Source organism: Pipra filicauda, unplaced genomic scaffold, assembly GCF_003945595.2.
Source record: "Pipra filicauda isolate LSUMZ 115617 unplaced genomic scaffold, ASM394559v2 scaffold3_size10097308_pilon, whole genome shotgun sequence".
Lineage (NCBI taxonomy): Eukaryota > Metazoa > Chordata > Aves > Passeriformes > Pipridae > Pipra > Pipra filicauda.
The window spans coordinates 8,145,746-8,163,509 of record NW_024104532.1 but is presented as its reverse complement, the minus strand read 5'-3'; the positions used below and the strand labels follow the sequence as shown (position 1 = coordinate 8,163,509).

The following is a 17,764-nucleotide window of genomic DNA, read 5'->3' as shown; positions in this document are numbered from 1 at the left end:
AGAATTTAATCCCAAGGTAATTTCGGTCATCAGTATTCTCACACTGTCAGACAGAAATTGCACTGTCTCCAAATTGCAGAGTAGCTCCAGCAGAATCTGGGGTGTGTTACACCTATTAGGTCACAATGTACTAATGAAACTTGCTAAGATTTTCTCTGAAGAAAATGCACACTTTTCTTGAAATTCAAATTACTGCTAAAATTAAGATCACTCCTTTTTAAAAATTATATCACTGCTCTAATTATTGTACACTGCATATTCAATTCTGAAAAAAAAGCTTTTCCTGAAGACATATTAATTACCTTTCCTTTTAGAAACTGCCAGCAGCTAGTTCAAGTACTGTGTGATGTTACTAAATGAAAAATTATTCCTAATTAAGAAGGGGTTACAAGTTTTACCCAATTCTAATATATGTGATCAAAACTACTTTTGTTTCTCAGCTCTACACACTCCATAACATTTCCTAGTCTTTCAGGATGAAATAATTTTAAAAAACATCAAGGATTTTGTTTAAATGACTAAAAACTGTTTGCATAATAAAAGTTAAATGGTAAAAAGAGGTTTAATTAAATCCATTCTGGGTGCTAATTCATAATGTGCCCATGGGCTCAGTCAGTAGTTAATTTTGAAAGTAGCCCAGAAAGGAAGAGATCTGAGCAGCTCTGGCTTGTGATTCTGAACCAACCTGCCAGTGATTCCTGTAGGTGATTTCACTTTTCTTGATATAGAATTAGAATGAACACATCTTCATGCAGCACTGGTTCAACAGGAAGAACACTATGGCTGCGCTGAAATTTAATATTCAGCAAAACTATTTTTATTTTTTTTCCCCTCCATAATTCATCGTGGCTTCTCACTTAGTGCCCTTCACTCAGGGAAGAGCAGTGCCAAAGGATCAGCACTAGCCAGCCCTTTTCATAGCACAAAAAGGAAAATGGCCCACACTTGATGGGAGGATTCAGCCAAGGGCTAGTAAGGAGAAGTCACATTTTTTTCTCAGCTTCCAAACTGAAGTGTAACTTAATATAAATGTGATGAAGCCTCACCTGTTACATAATTCTTTAGATCCAGTTCATTGCTGAGAGGGTTGTTACTCTTGAACATGTACAGATTGAAAGGAGCGGGTTCTCTGCCAATTTTTTTCCACATGGTGTAATCAGGAGATGTCCAGCGCCCAGCCAGGACATCGTAGTCCCTTTGGGTGAAATGCACAAGTTTGGTTAAAGGATCATACAGCCCTCCATGGAACCCAATGACCAGCTGGAAATCTGGGTTGGAGTCGTAATAAATCTCCCCATACGCCGTGTACTGAAGCTGTTTGATCATGAGGCCGTTGATGCTGAACACGGCCAGTGGAGTGCCCGTGTTATCAGAGGCCACATAATACTCTTCCCCGCTGCTACTCTCCATTGCAAAGAGGTGGCCTTGCAGGTCGTAGTACAAAGAGGTAATTTCGGAATTGGAATGATTGTAGACGTGAGTTACCCTGGTTGGATTGTGAAGATCAGCATAAAAGTACTGCAGATGGTGCCCCAGGTTGGTCTTACAGGAAGCCCTTCGGCCCAGCCCATCGTAGCGGTACTGAACGCTCCAGCCGTTGGCTTTGTTGTAAGCTCTGGTCAGGAGCCCTTTGGAGTTGTAGTCGAACACGTCCGCGCCCCGCTGCCACAGGAACCCGTCGTCGTCGATCTTGTACGGGATGTCGCCCAGGCGCGTGATCCTGTCTCTCAGGTCGTAGCGCAGCGGCATCAGCCGGACGCTGTTCCCAGGATTCAGGAGGTGCAGGTTTCCGTTCAGATCGTAGCTGTAGCGCCAGGTGGGCCTGTCGTTTACTGCCACGCTTTGCAGTTGCCCATCTCCGTCATAATCATAGGTGTACTTGGTCGTGTTGGCGTAGGGACCGAGTTTCAGCTCCCTTTTGGTCACCCTCCCCATGCTGTCGTACTGCACGGTCATCCAGTACATCAGGGACCGGAACATTTCATACTGAACCTCTTTAATCCGTCCATGGGTATCAAAGTGCTTGCTCAGTGTCATAACTGCTGTGGTGATAATTTGGTTTATATCATAATAAATAACTCCAAATTTGCCAAAATGCTCTACTTTGCCAGAAATCTCATCGTAACGGTAGAGATCAACTGGGAGGGGCGTCTCACTTATTATGGGTTTGATGCTTGCGATTCGAAAGCTGTTATCATGATATGTATAATCAAACCTTGCATTGACCATGCCTTCTTCAGAGAATCTGTAGATTTGTTTGTCAACGAGAGGACCAATTTTCCGATAGCGAATCGTACAAGAAAATCCCCCACTCTGCAAATTCACCATTTTTAGGACACCCGTAGTTTCATCGTACCCAAAAGTCACCGCGGTGCTGTCATAAACAATTTCAGATAGTTTGGACAGCTTTCCATACTTGTAGAAGACTTGCCGGCCAGTACCTAAGAACGACGTTTTCAAAATCCTCCCGTCGTCGCTGTAATCGAAAATCACGGAAGCGTTGCTTTCAGGAGGGTTGTAGATGTTCCTGATGTAGCCAACGGAGGTGTGGGTGGACATGCTGTGCCGAGCCACGCTGGGCATGGTGACAGCGTGGAGGCGGTCCGAGGAGTCGTACTCGAAGATGTACTGTCGCTGACTCTGGAGCAGCAACACCATGGACTAGGGGGGAAACAAGAACAAACAGTTACCAGCTTTCAGCATGTGGCCTGTGGGAGGGCACCGAGGAAAAGTTTACCGGAGAGGCACTAATGTTAAATGACTACAAAGAGAATCAGATACATTAGTTAGGGGCACAGAGCTGCTCAGGGATATTGTCAGATTGCCAGATGAGAGGATCTGCTGCTTGGAAATCAATATGCTGACGCTCCAGAGAAAGTGTAGGTTAGCAACCTGTGAGCTACCCTCCCTGTAGGAGGACTTTTTTTTCTTTTTCTTTCTTTTTTTTTTTTCCTGAGGGATGCAGAGGAGTTAGATAAATGACTTGATTTATCTTTCTGCCACCAGTTGTAATTCACAACCGTTACTGTGAAATATGTGAGAAAGCAGAGAGCATCAGCTCTGGTTTGCTTAGAACAACAAGAAGGGAAAGGGAAAACAATATGCAATTTTACAGGATTTAAGACAATTTTATGACTAAAGGGTCTCAATTAGGCTAAGTAAAAATGCATTACCATATTTTCATTTAATAAGTAATGATTAAAGATGAATTACCTGTTCCTACATGAACCTTTAGTCAGCTTTAGTCGTGCATTTTTAGGCTTAATTAAGCACAATTCATTGTGTTAGTTTATGCCGTTTTACGGCAGCCTCACCGCTGTCAGGAAAATACCAAAAGACACAAACCATGAACAAAGTATTTCCCATTAAAAATTAGTCAAATTCAGCTGACTAATTAAAAAATAAGGAATTTTGAGACTAGGTATGTAGGGATTCTTAACAGCTGGAACACATCAAATTTAAAGGGGTTTGTGTGCGTGTGTTATGTGTACAGCTTAAAACGAAGCTGGGCAGTGCTTTGTGTCTTTGCAGCTGATGCCAGAAGGTAACACAGCATCACCTACGTTCTCTAGGTAGGTGTAGCTCCACACTTTCCCATCGGAAAACATGCGGGATGTGATCCTGCCTTGCTTGTCGATGTCGGTCCTCTCGCTCATGGCGCCGCGCTGGAGCCCGGCCAGGCGCCCGTTCAGGAAGTAGGACACGTTGACAGCAGCCAGGCCACTGCTGGGCAGCCACAGGAAGGGCCGTCCCAGCTGGTCGTAAATGATCCGCAGGGTGAATTTCCGGTGGTCGTCATAGATCTTCTCCGTGCGGATGTTCCGGTCGTAGTCGATGGACAGTAAATTCCTCCCGTGCACCTGCGGAAGGGAAGGAAAGGAGGCTGCACTTCATGTGTGGTGGGCACACCATCCCTCCCCTCTGGATTTACAGAGTGAAAACACAACAGAGGAATCAGTTTTGGGAAGTGTAGGATGTCTTCCTGTTAACTGGCTTTTGCTTTCTACCTCTCAGTGCATTCAAATGTGTAATTTTGATTTCCCATCGTCCCGCAACATGGGAGATGATATCCTACAGGCAAAGGATTCCCTTATGCTCAGAACAGGCAGACAATCTGCACACCTAAGTGTTAAAGTGCAGGGAAACAAATTATTTTGCATGGAAGTAATTTTTCTACTTCTGCCATCAATAGTTCTTTGCCTTTTCCCTTACAATCATCCTAAGAACCATAGAAGAAATTATAATTTTGTGCCTTCACTGGTTTAGCCACTTGGCTTCTGTAATTCCAATGCCCTGATTAGAATTCATTCATTTATTGTTTTCTTCATTTACTTTCCAAATATTCCATAGATCCTTCAGCAACCCAATCACTAGGGATGGGTTTCAATTCTTCTGTTTAAAAATCCTGATCATACAAGCTGGGAAAGATGGACTTCTAGTGTTGAAAACCAAAAGTGCTAAATAACAAGGTTAAATATTTTTTTTTCTTTTTTTTTTGTTATAATTTTCATTCAAAGTCCAGCATGAAGAGTTTCAGTGCCAGATTTATTTTATTTTTAAGTAAAAGAGCAAAATAGAAGCAAAGGAGAATAAGAATGCCAAATGGAGAGCTTCTAGTGAGAATGCTATAATGAGAGATACATAAATATATTCACTGAGGGCTAAGCCATAGAATTCAGGCTAATGCTGTAATCTGATAAAGCTTCTTAAGTAATTTAATTGTAGATGCATCATTAATAAAGTAGAAGTCTTTAAATTAGATACAATTTCAGAGCAATGACTACTTAAAAAGTATTCATCAATTTCTGGGAATTTGTTCTTCAGCTTATATTTTACAGTGGCTTTGATTAAGCAACGTTTTCTCTTACGAAAATTAAACTGCACATCAAACAATATGTAAATGAACCCTGAGCCTTTCCTGAGGACATAAAAGTTATTCTGAGATATATTCACTGGCAGGGGTAAACCCAATTCCCACCCCAACCAACTCAGTAGGAAATCAGTTATACAGAAAGCACATTTAAAATTAATACAATTTTGTGTTTGTAAAGAAATAATTATTTCAAATTATTGCTCATTATCCTAATTTTCTCCATTAATAAAATTTATCTCTTTAGCAGTTTGCATTTCCTCAGTGGGCAATTACTAGGAAAAAAAGCTCTCTCCTGTAGGTTTTCCCAAAGGTTATCCCGGCAACTTCTCCAATGATTCAAAGGAAAGATAGGGTATTTTTCTTAAAACACCTTGGGGCAAAATAAATCATATTCTGCTCTCCCATTATAATGAAAGCAAAGCCAGGGAAGCCAAACTCAACATTAGTACTTTCTCAGCTGGTTACTCTTGTTTTGTAGGATCAGTCCTGATGACAGAGACGTAAGAAAACCCTTTCCATCAACAGAAGAGGGCTTTCACTTCCCAAAACCACTTAGCTATAGAATTAAAGGGTTAGTGTATGACTGACAGACCCCAATTTCTTGAGGATGGGCAGATTTTCTAGAAAGAAAAAAAAAGTCTTTCAGAAAGATTATTAACTGAATTTTAGCTTTTGGATTTTTGTTTGTGTTTTGGCTTTTTTATTGTAATTTCTGAAGCTTCATAAAGCAGTTGGGATTTCTGGGGTTCTTTCCCTCCATTACAGTAACTGCGACCATAATCTGCATGTAAGAAACTCTGATTCAGGCATCCTCTCTTTTCTCAAAAACATTGTAACAGTTATTAGGTTTTTTGCCACAGAAAACAAAACTAGTAGGGTTTTTTATAATGATTACACAGACAAGAGCTGTGCACACCCACAAACATCACTTGGGGACGCACACACAAATATCACCTGCTTGGATAATCCAGTAACTCCATTTGCATTTGTAAAATAAGTAAAACCAGAGAGTGTAATTGCAGTATCATATTAATTATACAGAAACCCAAACAGGCTAACTCCCACTCTTCCTGGAAACAGTAATAACAGTTACAATTAGCACGACTGCAGATTACCTAACGAGCCCTTTCTCTTTTGTTCCCTCCCCACATGCACATCTGGTTTTCCCTCAGCTGCTGCTGAAGTGGCTGTGGGGATGTGCCCTTTGTGCCCTGGAAAGGTCTGGCCACAAAAATCACTTTACGTGACGCTGCACGGCAACAAAAACTCTTCAGAAGGGAATCTTATCACGACTTTATCAGAAGCTACCACAAGGCACTGAACGTGAGGTGCATAAAACAGCAGACAAAGTGGGAGAAGATAAAGGTGAAGAGCAGGGCTTCCTTTCTCAGGGTGATGAAATCTGCCCCAGTGTGTGTACAGAGGCTGTGATGTGCTCACAGCACGGCAGAGCACAGCTGGAGGCACAGGCAGCAGCACTGTGTGAGGACTCATAGAATCACCAAATATTCTGGGTTGGGAGGGACCTTTAAAGATCACCCAGTACAACCCCTCTGCAGCAAGCAGGGACATCTCCAACTGGAACAGGCTGCACAGAGTCCAGCCTGACCTTTGATGTTCCCAGGGATGGGCCATGTACCACCTCTGTGGGCAACCTGTGCCAGTGCCTCACCACCCTCACCATAAAAGATTGCTTCCTTATAACTAGTCTAAATCTAAATCTCTTTTAGTTTAAAATCACCACCCCTTGTCCTTTTAGACCCTGCTAAAAGTCTGTCCCCATCTTTATTACAAGTCCCCTTTCAGTACTGGAGAACAGGGGCACGGAGGTGAAGTACTCACCTGAGAGGTGAATCCTACAGAATGGCCACCCCTTCAATAATCCTGATCCTGAACTGGGGATCCAGAGATGGCCCCACACACTCTCTCACCTCTGCAGGTTGTACCACTACATGCCACAGCTGTCCCTGCCTGCCACTGGCTCCCCCTCAATGTTCCAAACACTTGCTCTGTTTCGTTCACTAAACAATTTATAAAGATGAATTAGAATAAATGAGATGCAAATAAATTCTGTGCTTTCTCCCTCATTTTCGAATTTCATTTTCAGTCCACTCAACCTGTGATAATCTCATAGTGATTTTCATTTAAAAGAGCTAAATGGATATGTGATTATTGTTACAGGAACTAACACCAGACAATTAAACGTTGAGGTGTTGCTAGATAAAGTATTGTTTTGATTTGCATAAACATGATGCAAGAAAACCTATCTCAGGCAAGGTTTCAGCTCTAAGATGTGTTTAACGTCAGCTAATTACCACAAGTACCTCTATTAAATTTTTAGTATTGAGAGTTAGGATTACAGCAATTTCATTTCAGGGTCCCATTTATTTTTATTTTGAACACCCAGTCAAAATGCAGAGCTGATCTGTTTTCCACTTATAATCAACTGCTGCAGGTCAACACATCAAAAATCAATTACACAGCCATGAAATTTAGTCATTAAGGATTAGCTGCTAATCTCATTCAATTTTTTGTCTAACCTTCCCCCTCTCCCCAATAAGTACATTCTGTGCATTTGTTAGAATAAGAATAAGGAAAGAGTTGATAACATTGGGAATTAGATGTTAAGCAATAGAAAAAAACAAAATTTAACATCCAAGTAATTTTTTTTTGGTAAATCACAACATAATTGTTTACATATGTTGCATTTAATATATCATCTTGAGCACACAGAACTGTATCTTATGTTCATTGATGTTGAAAGACTTACTAGAAGAATGAGAGCTTGATTGGCACTACATTTGTTTTCTCCCCAACACCTCAAAGCCCTTCCAAAATAACACATATAAAGCAGCCAGGCAAAGTTTAGATACTGAAGGGGGGGAAACCAGGCCAGCTAAGCACAGAATGGGATTAATCCAGCTGCAGCAGATCTTTAATTTGGCAGGGGATAGATTACATGACCTGAGCGTCTTTCTTATCCTATGCTTATGACTTTGTAATTATAGCAATTATTTTCCCATCGTGCCATTTGGGAAAGGGAATAAACACAACATGCCTGTGTCAGTGAGTCTGTAAGGGGATTTCACAGCAGCAAAAGGCAACTGCTCAAGCTGCAGTTGTGTTTGCTCCACAGCACCAACTGGTTACACATGGTGAGCCCTCAGACTCCCACCTCATTCAGGGGGGACCTCATTGCTCTCCCTGAAAGGAGGTGGCAAGTTGAAGGTCAGCCTCTTATGCCAAGTCTCGAGTGAAAGAATGAGATTAAATTGCATAAGGGGAGGTTCAGATTAGATATTTAAAAAACTTTTTTCACTGAAGGAGTTGTCAGGCATTGGAATAAGTTGCCCAGGGAGGCAGTGGCGTCACCGTCTCTGGAAGCGTTCAAGAGGGGTCTGAATGTGGCACTTGGGGATGTGGTTTAGGAGTGATTATGGTGGTGCTCAGTTAACAGCTGGACTGGATGATCTTGAAAGTCTCTTCCAACCTCGATGATTCTATGATTCTGTAATATTCTGGGTATTTTTACCAATTACTTTTGCAGTACTTTTAGTAACAAAACTCCTATAGCTGACTGCAGCGGACGATCCCACGCAGCTACCTGAGCTCTCAAACAGAGGAAAGCATGTCATACCAAAGACAGTCCCACAGTTGTGCATTTTTAACAGGTGAAAATAGGGAAGGCATGTCCTTCAAAATAAAAAAGTTAATTTTCCGCCCAAAGAGGAAAAGATTGTTATTGTAATGATAGATTCTACTTACCCTGAGCTTTCTTCCAAACACAGTCACTTTGCCTTTAATCTGTTCCTTCCTCAGACGCCATTCAATTGAGTTTAAACCATTTTCCATTGGTAGAGAAATATTACATCGTCCTATGGTGGGAGTCACAGTCCCAGCCAGGACATGAGGTTCGCTGTGAAAGCTAATGCTCATGCCATTGGCATACATCACTCTCAAAGTACCATTATTACAGAGCTGGTAGCTGTTCCTCACTTGATCTACAGCAATAATGAAAAGAAAATAATTTAGCTACTCCAGTCATAAAGAAAACATATAACTTAATTTGATTGGTTTTTTATTGCACTCCTGTTGATGTTAAATGAAGTCAGCCTGCAATTACCATTTACGTGGTACTATGGTGGAAATTACAGATGTTACTGATTCATGTAAAGAACAGTAGTGTAACAGTGAGCCTGCAGAGAGATACTGTGTTTATTTCATTATGTTTTCCCTTCAGTCTTAATTGTGAATCAAAATGCACAGTGATACGTGTTCAACCACGTAATTTATTTCTGATATGAACAAAAACTCCTGAAAACTGAACTGCTGAATAAACAACAAACCATTAAACTCCGGGACAAAAAGAAAAATATTACTGGACTCTTTACAGGTAGGAAGAAGTAAGTGCCTCTTTCTTTTTCTTTCCCTCTGTTTAAAAACTGTCTCCAAGCAGAGGCTTTGTACAGAATTACAGTTTGGCTTTAAATCCTCAAGGTGTGAGGCTCCAGCAGTGCAAGCTGGCAGCCACAGCCCTTCACTCGCCTGCCTTCCCACCAGAACCACGGCGGCCTGATGGGCACACCTGGCTGTCAGAGAAGAGTTACAGCAATAATCCTGTGCTTCCAAGGCCGTGTGGTTCTCCAGCTGTTTGACACAGCCAAGTCCATTCTCAGCCAGGGTGGAGTGCTACAGTGTGCAGCTGTCAGCAAAGCATCAATATTTGCCTGACAGAAGGACAGCATCTACGTAATTAATCATCTGGTATAAGAAAAATAAAGTCTTTGTAACCAGACCTGTCATGGTATAATAGTCTACAAATGTTGACATTTATGTCAGGAGGAGACTACTGTTTGATGATGATATTCTCATTCCAGTGACATTACATCTTAATTAAAAAGCCCCATCACTCACCAAATTCCTTTCAGTCTATCTTTGATAACTGACTGGTTTTGCTCCATCAGATACAATGCCTGGGTGGTGCTGGAAAGCTCTACACAAACACTGAACCCCTGTGCTGCTGATGTCTCCTGCCACACTTGGGCTGTTACACTGCTCTTCAAAGTGATCACCCCCTGCCCTGATTGTTCTACGCTGTAATTAATGGCAGTGTACAAATTTGGAAGATTTCACTTCTCACAGCAGGAGGCTCCCTGAGCCTCCCCAGAAGGATCTCTTCGCAGGCAGCCCACATCCAGCAGTCAGGCTGCTTCTCTGTGGCACTCAAGTCAGAGCCAATTTTCCAATGAAGGACAGAGATATATGTGAGTGGGCAAAGTGACTCTGACCCAAGAGGCAGGACTAACTTTCCCCTCCACACAGTAACCATACATACTTGACACAAAGCATGGTTGTGAAATATCTCTTACCTGTCATTTTAGGAATAAGCTTTATGGGAGCCTTTCTTGCAAACCTTAACACAATTTTCCCCCTGCTCATAAGGGTCCTAATGACACAAATCTTTTTCTCGAGCTGTGTGTGTGGTTAGGAGGTGTGCTGAGAAGTGTGCTTTGGTACCTTGAACAACTGTATAGGAAGCCTCCACAGAGGAGAGATTTGTGATGACCGTGACATCGTCATCCCGATTAGAATTCTCAATGTCGATGGTAATAGACTTTTCCATCTCTCGATGAAGGCTAGTTACCACTCCAGTGGGACGTGTTACATTGGTCAGACGCCCTTCATGATCATAGCTAATAGAAAAGTTAGTGAGAGCAAGAAAGCATGAGGATATATGTTCATTTCAATACCCGATGTATTAATAATGCACCACATCTGTGCAAGAAAACCCCCAGAATGAAACAGGTTTTCAAGAACATTCTGGCCTTATCTAATTCTCTGTTCTTGAAAGTCTATATTGATGAAATAATATATTTTTAGAGATACTGATCTCAATTACATGGGTGCAAATCCAGGCTAGCATATTTCAAATTATTACATTAATTAAATTATTATGAATATACAGAGTGGTATTTGGCTCAAACAATTATAATTAGTAAATTAAGCTGCTTTTTAATAGTTGCATTTCACTCTAAGGAAGTGGACTTCTGGTGGACACTACAATATACAAGTGCATACACTGCATATTTGCAATTAAATACTTAGTGGAAACTAAGTATGGTCTTTAATGACATACCAAGGAATAAACTTGCCATAAAGGATTAAAGAAAGACATCAGCTTGAGAACATAATTTCATTTTGATCTTATCTGTGGTATTGAGCTGCATTTTGGGGTCAGTGTTTTGGCTCAAAAAGATGACAGATGAAAAGCACAGGATAGGTAGGAGTTTCACAAAGGGCAGCAGTCAGCACTCAGAATAGACCTTAGAAGATGAGTTAAGTGCTCCAGAGGCATAAAGATTAAAAAAAAAATAAAATAAAAGGGCTGCTCTCTATGAGTTTATTGAGTTTAATTTATTTAGAGGTATAAAGCCTGAGGAGAGGGGAAAGAAGGAATGCTGCTGGAAATCAAATCATACCAGTTCTCCCTTTCCTCTAGTATGCTCTATCTGTGTGCATACATATTATAGAGAAGCAATTCCTTGGATCTTAAGGGCAAGAAATGGGGACCTGAAACAAAATCAGCATTCCAGGCTGCCACTCTGCTTGCTGCAATTCTCTACTCGTGCAAGAGTCTCTCACCAAAGCGCACAGAAAGGCAAGAAAAAAATGTCCTGTGTAGATAAAGGGAAAAGTTTAGGTGGAGATTGAAACCAACTGCTCATCCTTGGAACGTAGAAATCCAGGGAGTGGGAAGCCTGGAAGAGAACTGGTAAATCCATTGTATTGCCTGAGGGTAACAGAAGAGAAGAGGAGCACATTTAGTACCGTGGAGCTCGCTCACTTCTTTGTACGTCACGGTTAGCTGGAAAGATGAGAAGAAATCAGTGCTTTCAACATGGCTTTGCAATGAAACCATTCACAAACCTCAAACTGTGCCACCTGAACTGTACAGCACATCTCCACAATTAACACACAGACTGGCTCCTCAGTAAACACAAATAAAAAACTCGACTTTTCGAATCCATTGCAAATGGTTGCACCCATTCAACTGAAAATTGGGGAGGAAGGAAAAAAAAAAAAATCACCTGTGGAGCAACAAGCCTTACCAGAACCAATGGAAGTATTAGGCAAAGAAGGAAACCAATAAAACAAAGCATCATGTGACCTAAAAGGGACCAATAATACATTGTGTTCATTTAAGCAGTTTAGGATCAAAGCAAGATTAAGTAAGCAGCATGATTTTTCTCAATAAAAGTCAGAAGTTTCTCTCCACATGTACATATATATTTATATATAAATACTTCTACCATATCAGCTAGATACTGATACCAACATATCAGCAAGATACTAGGTAAAAGATAATATGTTCAGATAATCTATGGTTAAGACTTTATAAGGTTCTTCAGAAAAAAAATTGAAAAGTACTCAAAAAGTAAAGATGAGGGAAGAACTTGATCCAGCCAAGCATCCATCGAAATGGAACCAAGGAAAAAGTACAAAAAAAGGACAGTTTCAAAAATCTCAAAGGTTAATAATGAGATGCTCCCTTAGAGTCTGTATGTGTTATGTTTAGTGAAGACCAGAGTGATGAAGAGAACACTTAGATGGCAAATATTACAGGAAAGACAATGGGATTCTGTGTGACTCTGATATTGTTTAGGACGAACTAGAAAAGCCCACGAGTAGCTTCAGTGTGACTGTGCAGCACGTGGTGAACTTCCAGAAAAACGGTTGGTGAAATCCTCCATCAGCAAATATATTTTAGGCAATGCAAATGAGACATGAATTTAAACTCTTCACTCACATTGCTGGGTTTTTAATTAACCTAGGAAAAATTCCTGGGGATTGCTGTGGGCTACTCACTGGAAATCTCTGTTCAAAGTGCAAGGGCAGTCTAAAAAGTAAATATGGATGTGGATGTACAGAGACTAAAATAGGAAAATGAAAATATTCCAGTGCTATTTCAAGAAATCAGGATTTTGCCCCTGCCATGGGAAATGTTTCCCAACGCTGTTCACAGTTTTGAAATCAGCAAAAGCAGAGATTAAAAGGGTTTATAAGCATGTGATGGACACTTAATACACACAAAAGTACTCTCCATGAAGATCTGCAGAACATTTAGTTTACAAGCTAGATATACAAAAAATTCATTGCTTAAATGACAGATACACACTGTGGTACCAATGCATAAAGAAGGCATTTCTACTTTATCCATTTCATCAATAAAATCCTATTTAAAAAATACCTTAAAGGGAAAAAATTTAAAATTAATATAACAGAAACCTTTTATGTACTACAAAATTTAGGTGACATATTCCTAGGGGTTGTTGTTTTTTTTTTTAATTTATGTATAATGTGAGAGCAAGCACTCAGTAGAATACAACACCCAGACATTAATCTGAATAATAAGAATAAACTATATAGGAATTAAATGGTTATATTCCTTACTTCTTCATGTCATGAACCTGATCCTAATGAAGTAAAAAAGAAAATTTGCAATGGAAAAGAAACTAGTTAACCTGGGACTTCTTGGTATCTTTATCAGAAGCAGTCACTACAGGCTATGACACAGCATCAGGTTGGATGAACCAGATCTGATAAAGGCAACCTTTATATCTTCAAATGAGGTGGACTCTGGGTACACTGAAATTCCTGAGCTTTTGTTACTGACTTCAGTTAGAGTAAGGTTTCATCCCAAGTTTTCTGCTAATAAAATTACAAGGGGAGAAATCCTTTCTTAATGCCAGTACCTTAAAAAACAACAGCAACTCCTTGTGCCCGCTGCTGACTCCCCAGCACGTGGTGGCTAACTGCCACCAAGTGTCCCCCTGAAGGAAAAGGCTTCCCAGGACAGCTCTGGGTGTCCCCAGGTACCAGGGCAGGCACAGAGGTGTTGGCTGACTCTGCCAGCCCAGGGGCTCTGAGCCTTCCAGAGCCATCCCATGGGTGCTGGGCCACCCACTACACCTACAGCTCAACTGTGGGACACAGCTGAGCACTTGTCACCTTCTCAGGCAGCTACAAACACCTGACCTGAGCATCCCTTCAGTGAGCTGTGACAGTGCCCTGAAGGCTGCTCTCCCATGCCCAGGGTTATGGCACCTCTCTACCTCAGGCAATTTTTATCTCCAGCATCCTGACCTCGGAGGTTTGAGCGTGTGCTGCTCGACAGGAGCAGCCAGGACAGAGCCACATCCAGCACTGCAGAAAGGAGGAGCAGCAGCTTCGGACTTAACACAGAGCTGGGCAGGGCACAGACCCACATACATTTACATACACCCCCATTTTCTCGCCCTCATAAAACCTGATTTGAGAAGAAAACTGCAGCCTTCTTTTCATATGCTCCCTAGACCAAGTGGAATACCATTGGGAACCGCTTCAAAGATCTGTGCTTCATGCCCAAACCAAGCTTAAATTACCCCATGTGAGCCTGCTGGTAGCTGTTCTATTATTGAAGAGCCTTGCCTGTTCCTACTGCAAATGAGCTGCCTGCACACACACAGGTGCTATCTATAGAATATACAGATGGAGTGTCTATATACACACACAAAACCACTTTGTGGCCGCATTTCTCTGCATATACAGATGCACACCTACGTGAACTGCACAAATTTAATTCTCAGGGTGTTTCCAGGGTAAAGTTTCAGATAAATGAAAGGAATATACCCAATAAGATAGCACAGCACTTCGACATCTGGTTGATATAAATGCACTGAGATAAATTTTTCATAAGAACTTTAGTTCATGTAGTATTTTACTACTTAGAAGACTTTTGTTCTTTTCTAATTCTGCTGCCATATTAACAATTTTTGGGTCCTGATTATCTATGTATGAATGCATGAATGTAATGGCACCGAAAGTTATTTTGTTGTCCTTCTAAACTCTCATTAGCTAAATATTTCTTTCATCTTCAATTGATATTAACTTACAGCTCCCAAAATAAATTGCAGAATGATGAATGCAGAATTTTCCCTTAGGAGCTGCTTTGAAGAACAAACAGAAACCAGTATGGAGTGACTGTGGACTGTGATTGTTTAGGTTTGTAAATTTGATTTAAATAATGTCTACATGGTCCTCTCATCTGTGGGCTCTATGCTTATGAGAATGTATGTACAAATCTGGGAGAAAGTAAGTTATTTCTGCTGCCTCATCAAAGTTACTAATTATCTAATACAGTACCTCAGGCTGTACTATTTAGACCTAAATATGGTACTTAACTTCCACTGACCTGAGGCAAAGGTTGCACATCTCTTCTTATTTGATCTTGGAAAAAAATTTGCAGCACTATATACACATTAAATGATATTTTCAGCTGATCTCAGTAAGACATCAAAGCCTCTACCTTCTATGTTTCCTTAGGACTCATAATGCAATTTTTTTAATACATCATGTTAACTTACTACTTGGTGTGATTCTCAGACACCAGTTGTACCAGTTTTGTGCCTGGTAACTTTCTGATGACCTTTTTTAATGTTTCATTGATTTTCGTGTCGAGTTTTAAATTACTTTGCTATTTAGTTTTCTACAATTAATTACTGGTGTTTTGAGAAATAGCTAATTTATACGACTGAATCTTGAGCTACCTATTGAGGAAAAAACAATGAAAAAACCTACCTAGAAGGGCATCCACATCTCATCAGCAATAATATTATTCTGCCTAGTCCAGTGAGCTTGTAATCAGCAGGTTATGTGACCTTGATGTCACATAACCGGACTATTTTTGTAACAGATTTGTGGTAAAGGAATAATCTTTGCAAAATATTGAGGAAAAAACCCACTCCACACCTCTAAGGCCAGCCTAGACGAGGAATCAGTGGTTCGGTGTGCAGGGCCCCACGAGAGGGCACTGCTTTCCTTCGTACGGGAAAGCCAAACGCAGCAGGGACAAAGTACCGAGGTGCCGTGCTGATTTAGAGATATTCTGAGCAGATTGAATACAGTCCTTTTTTATTCCTACGTTACTTGTGTTATCTCTAAACAGAGAGAGAGTGGTGGCCAAGCTGAATGCATTAATAAACTAAAAGAGGTGCGTGTCATTGCTAGTCCGTAACCTTGAAAATAAGCCTGCCATTTATAATGAAATATAAAGCCCTATTCATATTTTCAACTCCCTATTTTGAGGAATGATATTTATTAATCATTAATTAACTATATAAAAAAATATATGGTGTCATACTTGCCATAATTAAAAGCTAAATATATTTTTTCAACATATCATTTAGCTTATATTTTTTAAACAGTTTCTATGAAAAAATGGCAGTAATACTACTAAGAATAAGATAAATATTAATAAAAATCTGACTAGTTTTTCTAGATTTTTAATATACTTTTGAACTTCATCTCTTCAGATGAATTTCATTTAAAGAGGAAGTTCTGTCTATTTAATCTATACACTCATGAACACCAGTGTGCTTTTGGGTTATCTACAAATTATGGAAGTTACACCAGGGGTCTGACAGATAGCTGGGGATCTAATTTCCTCGCTTGTCTCAAGAATGAACAATCAGTGAAGTTAATCAACATTTTAACAACCATGAGTAATATATGAGTCTGAACAGAAAGGCAGATAATTTGAGTTCCAAAAGAGGCTGCAGCATGAGGGTTCCTAGAGAGGCAGCTCAGTGGGAGCTGCAGAGTGCTGGGGGCTGCTCTGGCTGTGCACTTTTGGAGCTGTGGTGACAACTAAGAGCAGGGTAACTAATGTGGGGTTCTGGGTGTGGCACACAGTCCTTCGTGCTGGAGGTGGATGAGCTGCCCTGAACTCTAACCCCGGGCAGGGCTTTAGGTGGATCGGTACCCACCCAAAGGACCCAGCATGACTGATGCATTCAAGAAGCCACTTAATAATTTCCAGCATCAAACTAGACTGAGGTGCAATGGCCTTATTCAGTATCAGTGAAAAACCTACAACAAATTTCAGTAGGGTCAGTTTAGGGCCTACACACTACCATTTGAAAAATAAATGTACGCTTAATATATCCAAAAACATTCTTACTCATAAAATGTTGTCCATCCTGTTTCATCACTCTTCGTTGCTAAGAGACCACTGTTTCCGTTATATGTCATTAATCCGAGCTCCAGGGTCTGTGTTGAGACTAGCTTGAGTCCACCATTAGTGCCAACAGCCAGCGTGACAATCTGATTATCCGGCATCAGTAAGTGGCGGGGCATCCCACTGGCATCCCGACGGACCTTCAAGGAGTTGCCATTGTTGTCCATCACCTCCGTGACATCGTTATCGCTGCTATAGGTGAAATTGTACAAGTACTCCCCGGTAACAAGGCTGAGAGTGTACTGGTGAATCCCATCAGCATTGAAGACATACAGCTCCTGTTCTCCTGGAGATGCAGCTTCATATTGGTTAAAGGAATTAAGAATGGGCCTGTTTTTACTGACAGCCCTAATGCGGATATTTCCGAGATCAGCTATGTAGATGGTACCATCTGGGGCCACAGCTAAGGAAGATGGTGAATTTAAGATGGCATCAGTGGCATACCCATCATCCCCAGCATAGCAATTACAGTTGACATCATTTTTGCAATCACAGTCTGAAGCTGCCCCTGCAAGAAGGCATATTTCTCCATTGGTAGTTACCTGGCGGAGCCGATTAATTTTTTTTTCATCTGTCTCACTGATGTAAAGAACTCCTGTGTGTGAGATGGCAATGGCACTGGCTGATTCAAGTGCAGAATGAATAGCCAGTTTGCTAAGAGAGTAGTCTATACCAGGAACCTGGCAGTGCATGGGGCGTCCAGCAATAATGCTAACTTGATGGTTTTCTGTGATCCGTAAAATAACATTGTTCTCTAGGACATAAAGGGAGTTGTCCATGGGATTGACAGCGAGATCAGTAGGCCACTCCAGCCGTACCTATGAGTTGCACAAATT

General features: G+C 40.9%; 1 protein-coding gene across 15 annotated transcripts in view; it reads right to left on the bottom strand.

Annotated features, from left to right (window-relative positions):
- The window catches only part of TENM2 (teneurin transmembrane protein 2), a 1,087,321-nt gene that overhangs the window by 4,824 nt on the left and 1,064,733 nt on the right, over positions 1–17,764 (bottom strand). For all 15 annotated transcript variants that reach the window (XM_039385212.1, XM_039385215.1, XM_039385216.1 and 12 more), the window contains 5 exons: positions 16,872–17,746; positions 10,391–10,566; positions 8,639–8,874; positions 3,564–3,860; positions 1,047–2,661 (listed from right to left, as the gene is read on the bottom strand). In XM_039385212.1, the coding sequence (XP_039241146.1) occupies positions 1,047–2,661; positions 3,564–3,860; positions 8,639–8,874; positions 10,391–10,566; positions 16,872–17,746 (3,199 nt within the window). The remainder of the gene's footprint in view (positions 1–1,046; positions 2,662–3,563; positions 3,861–8,638; positions 8,875–10,390; positions 10,567–16,871; positions 17,747–17,764) is intronic.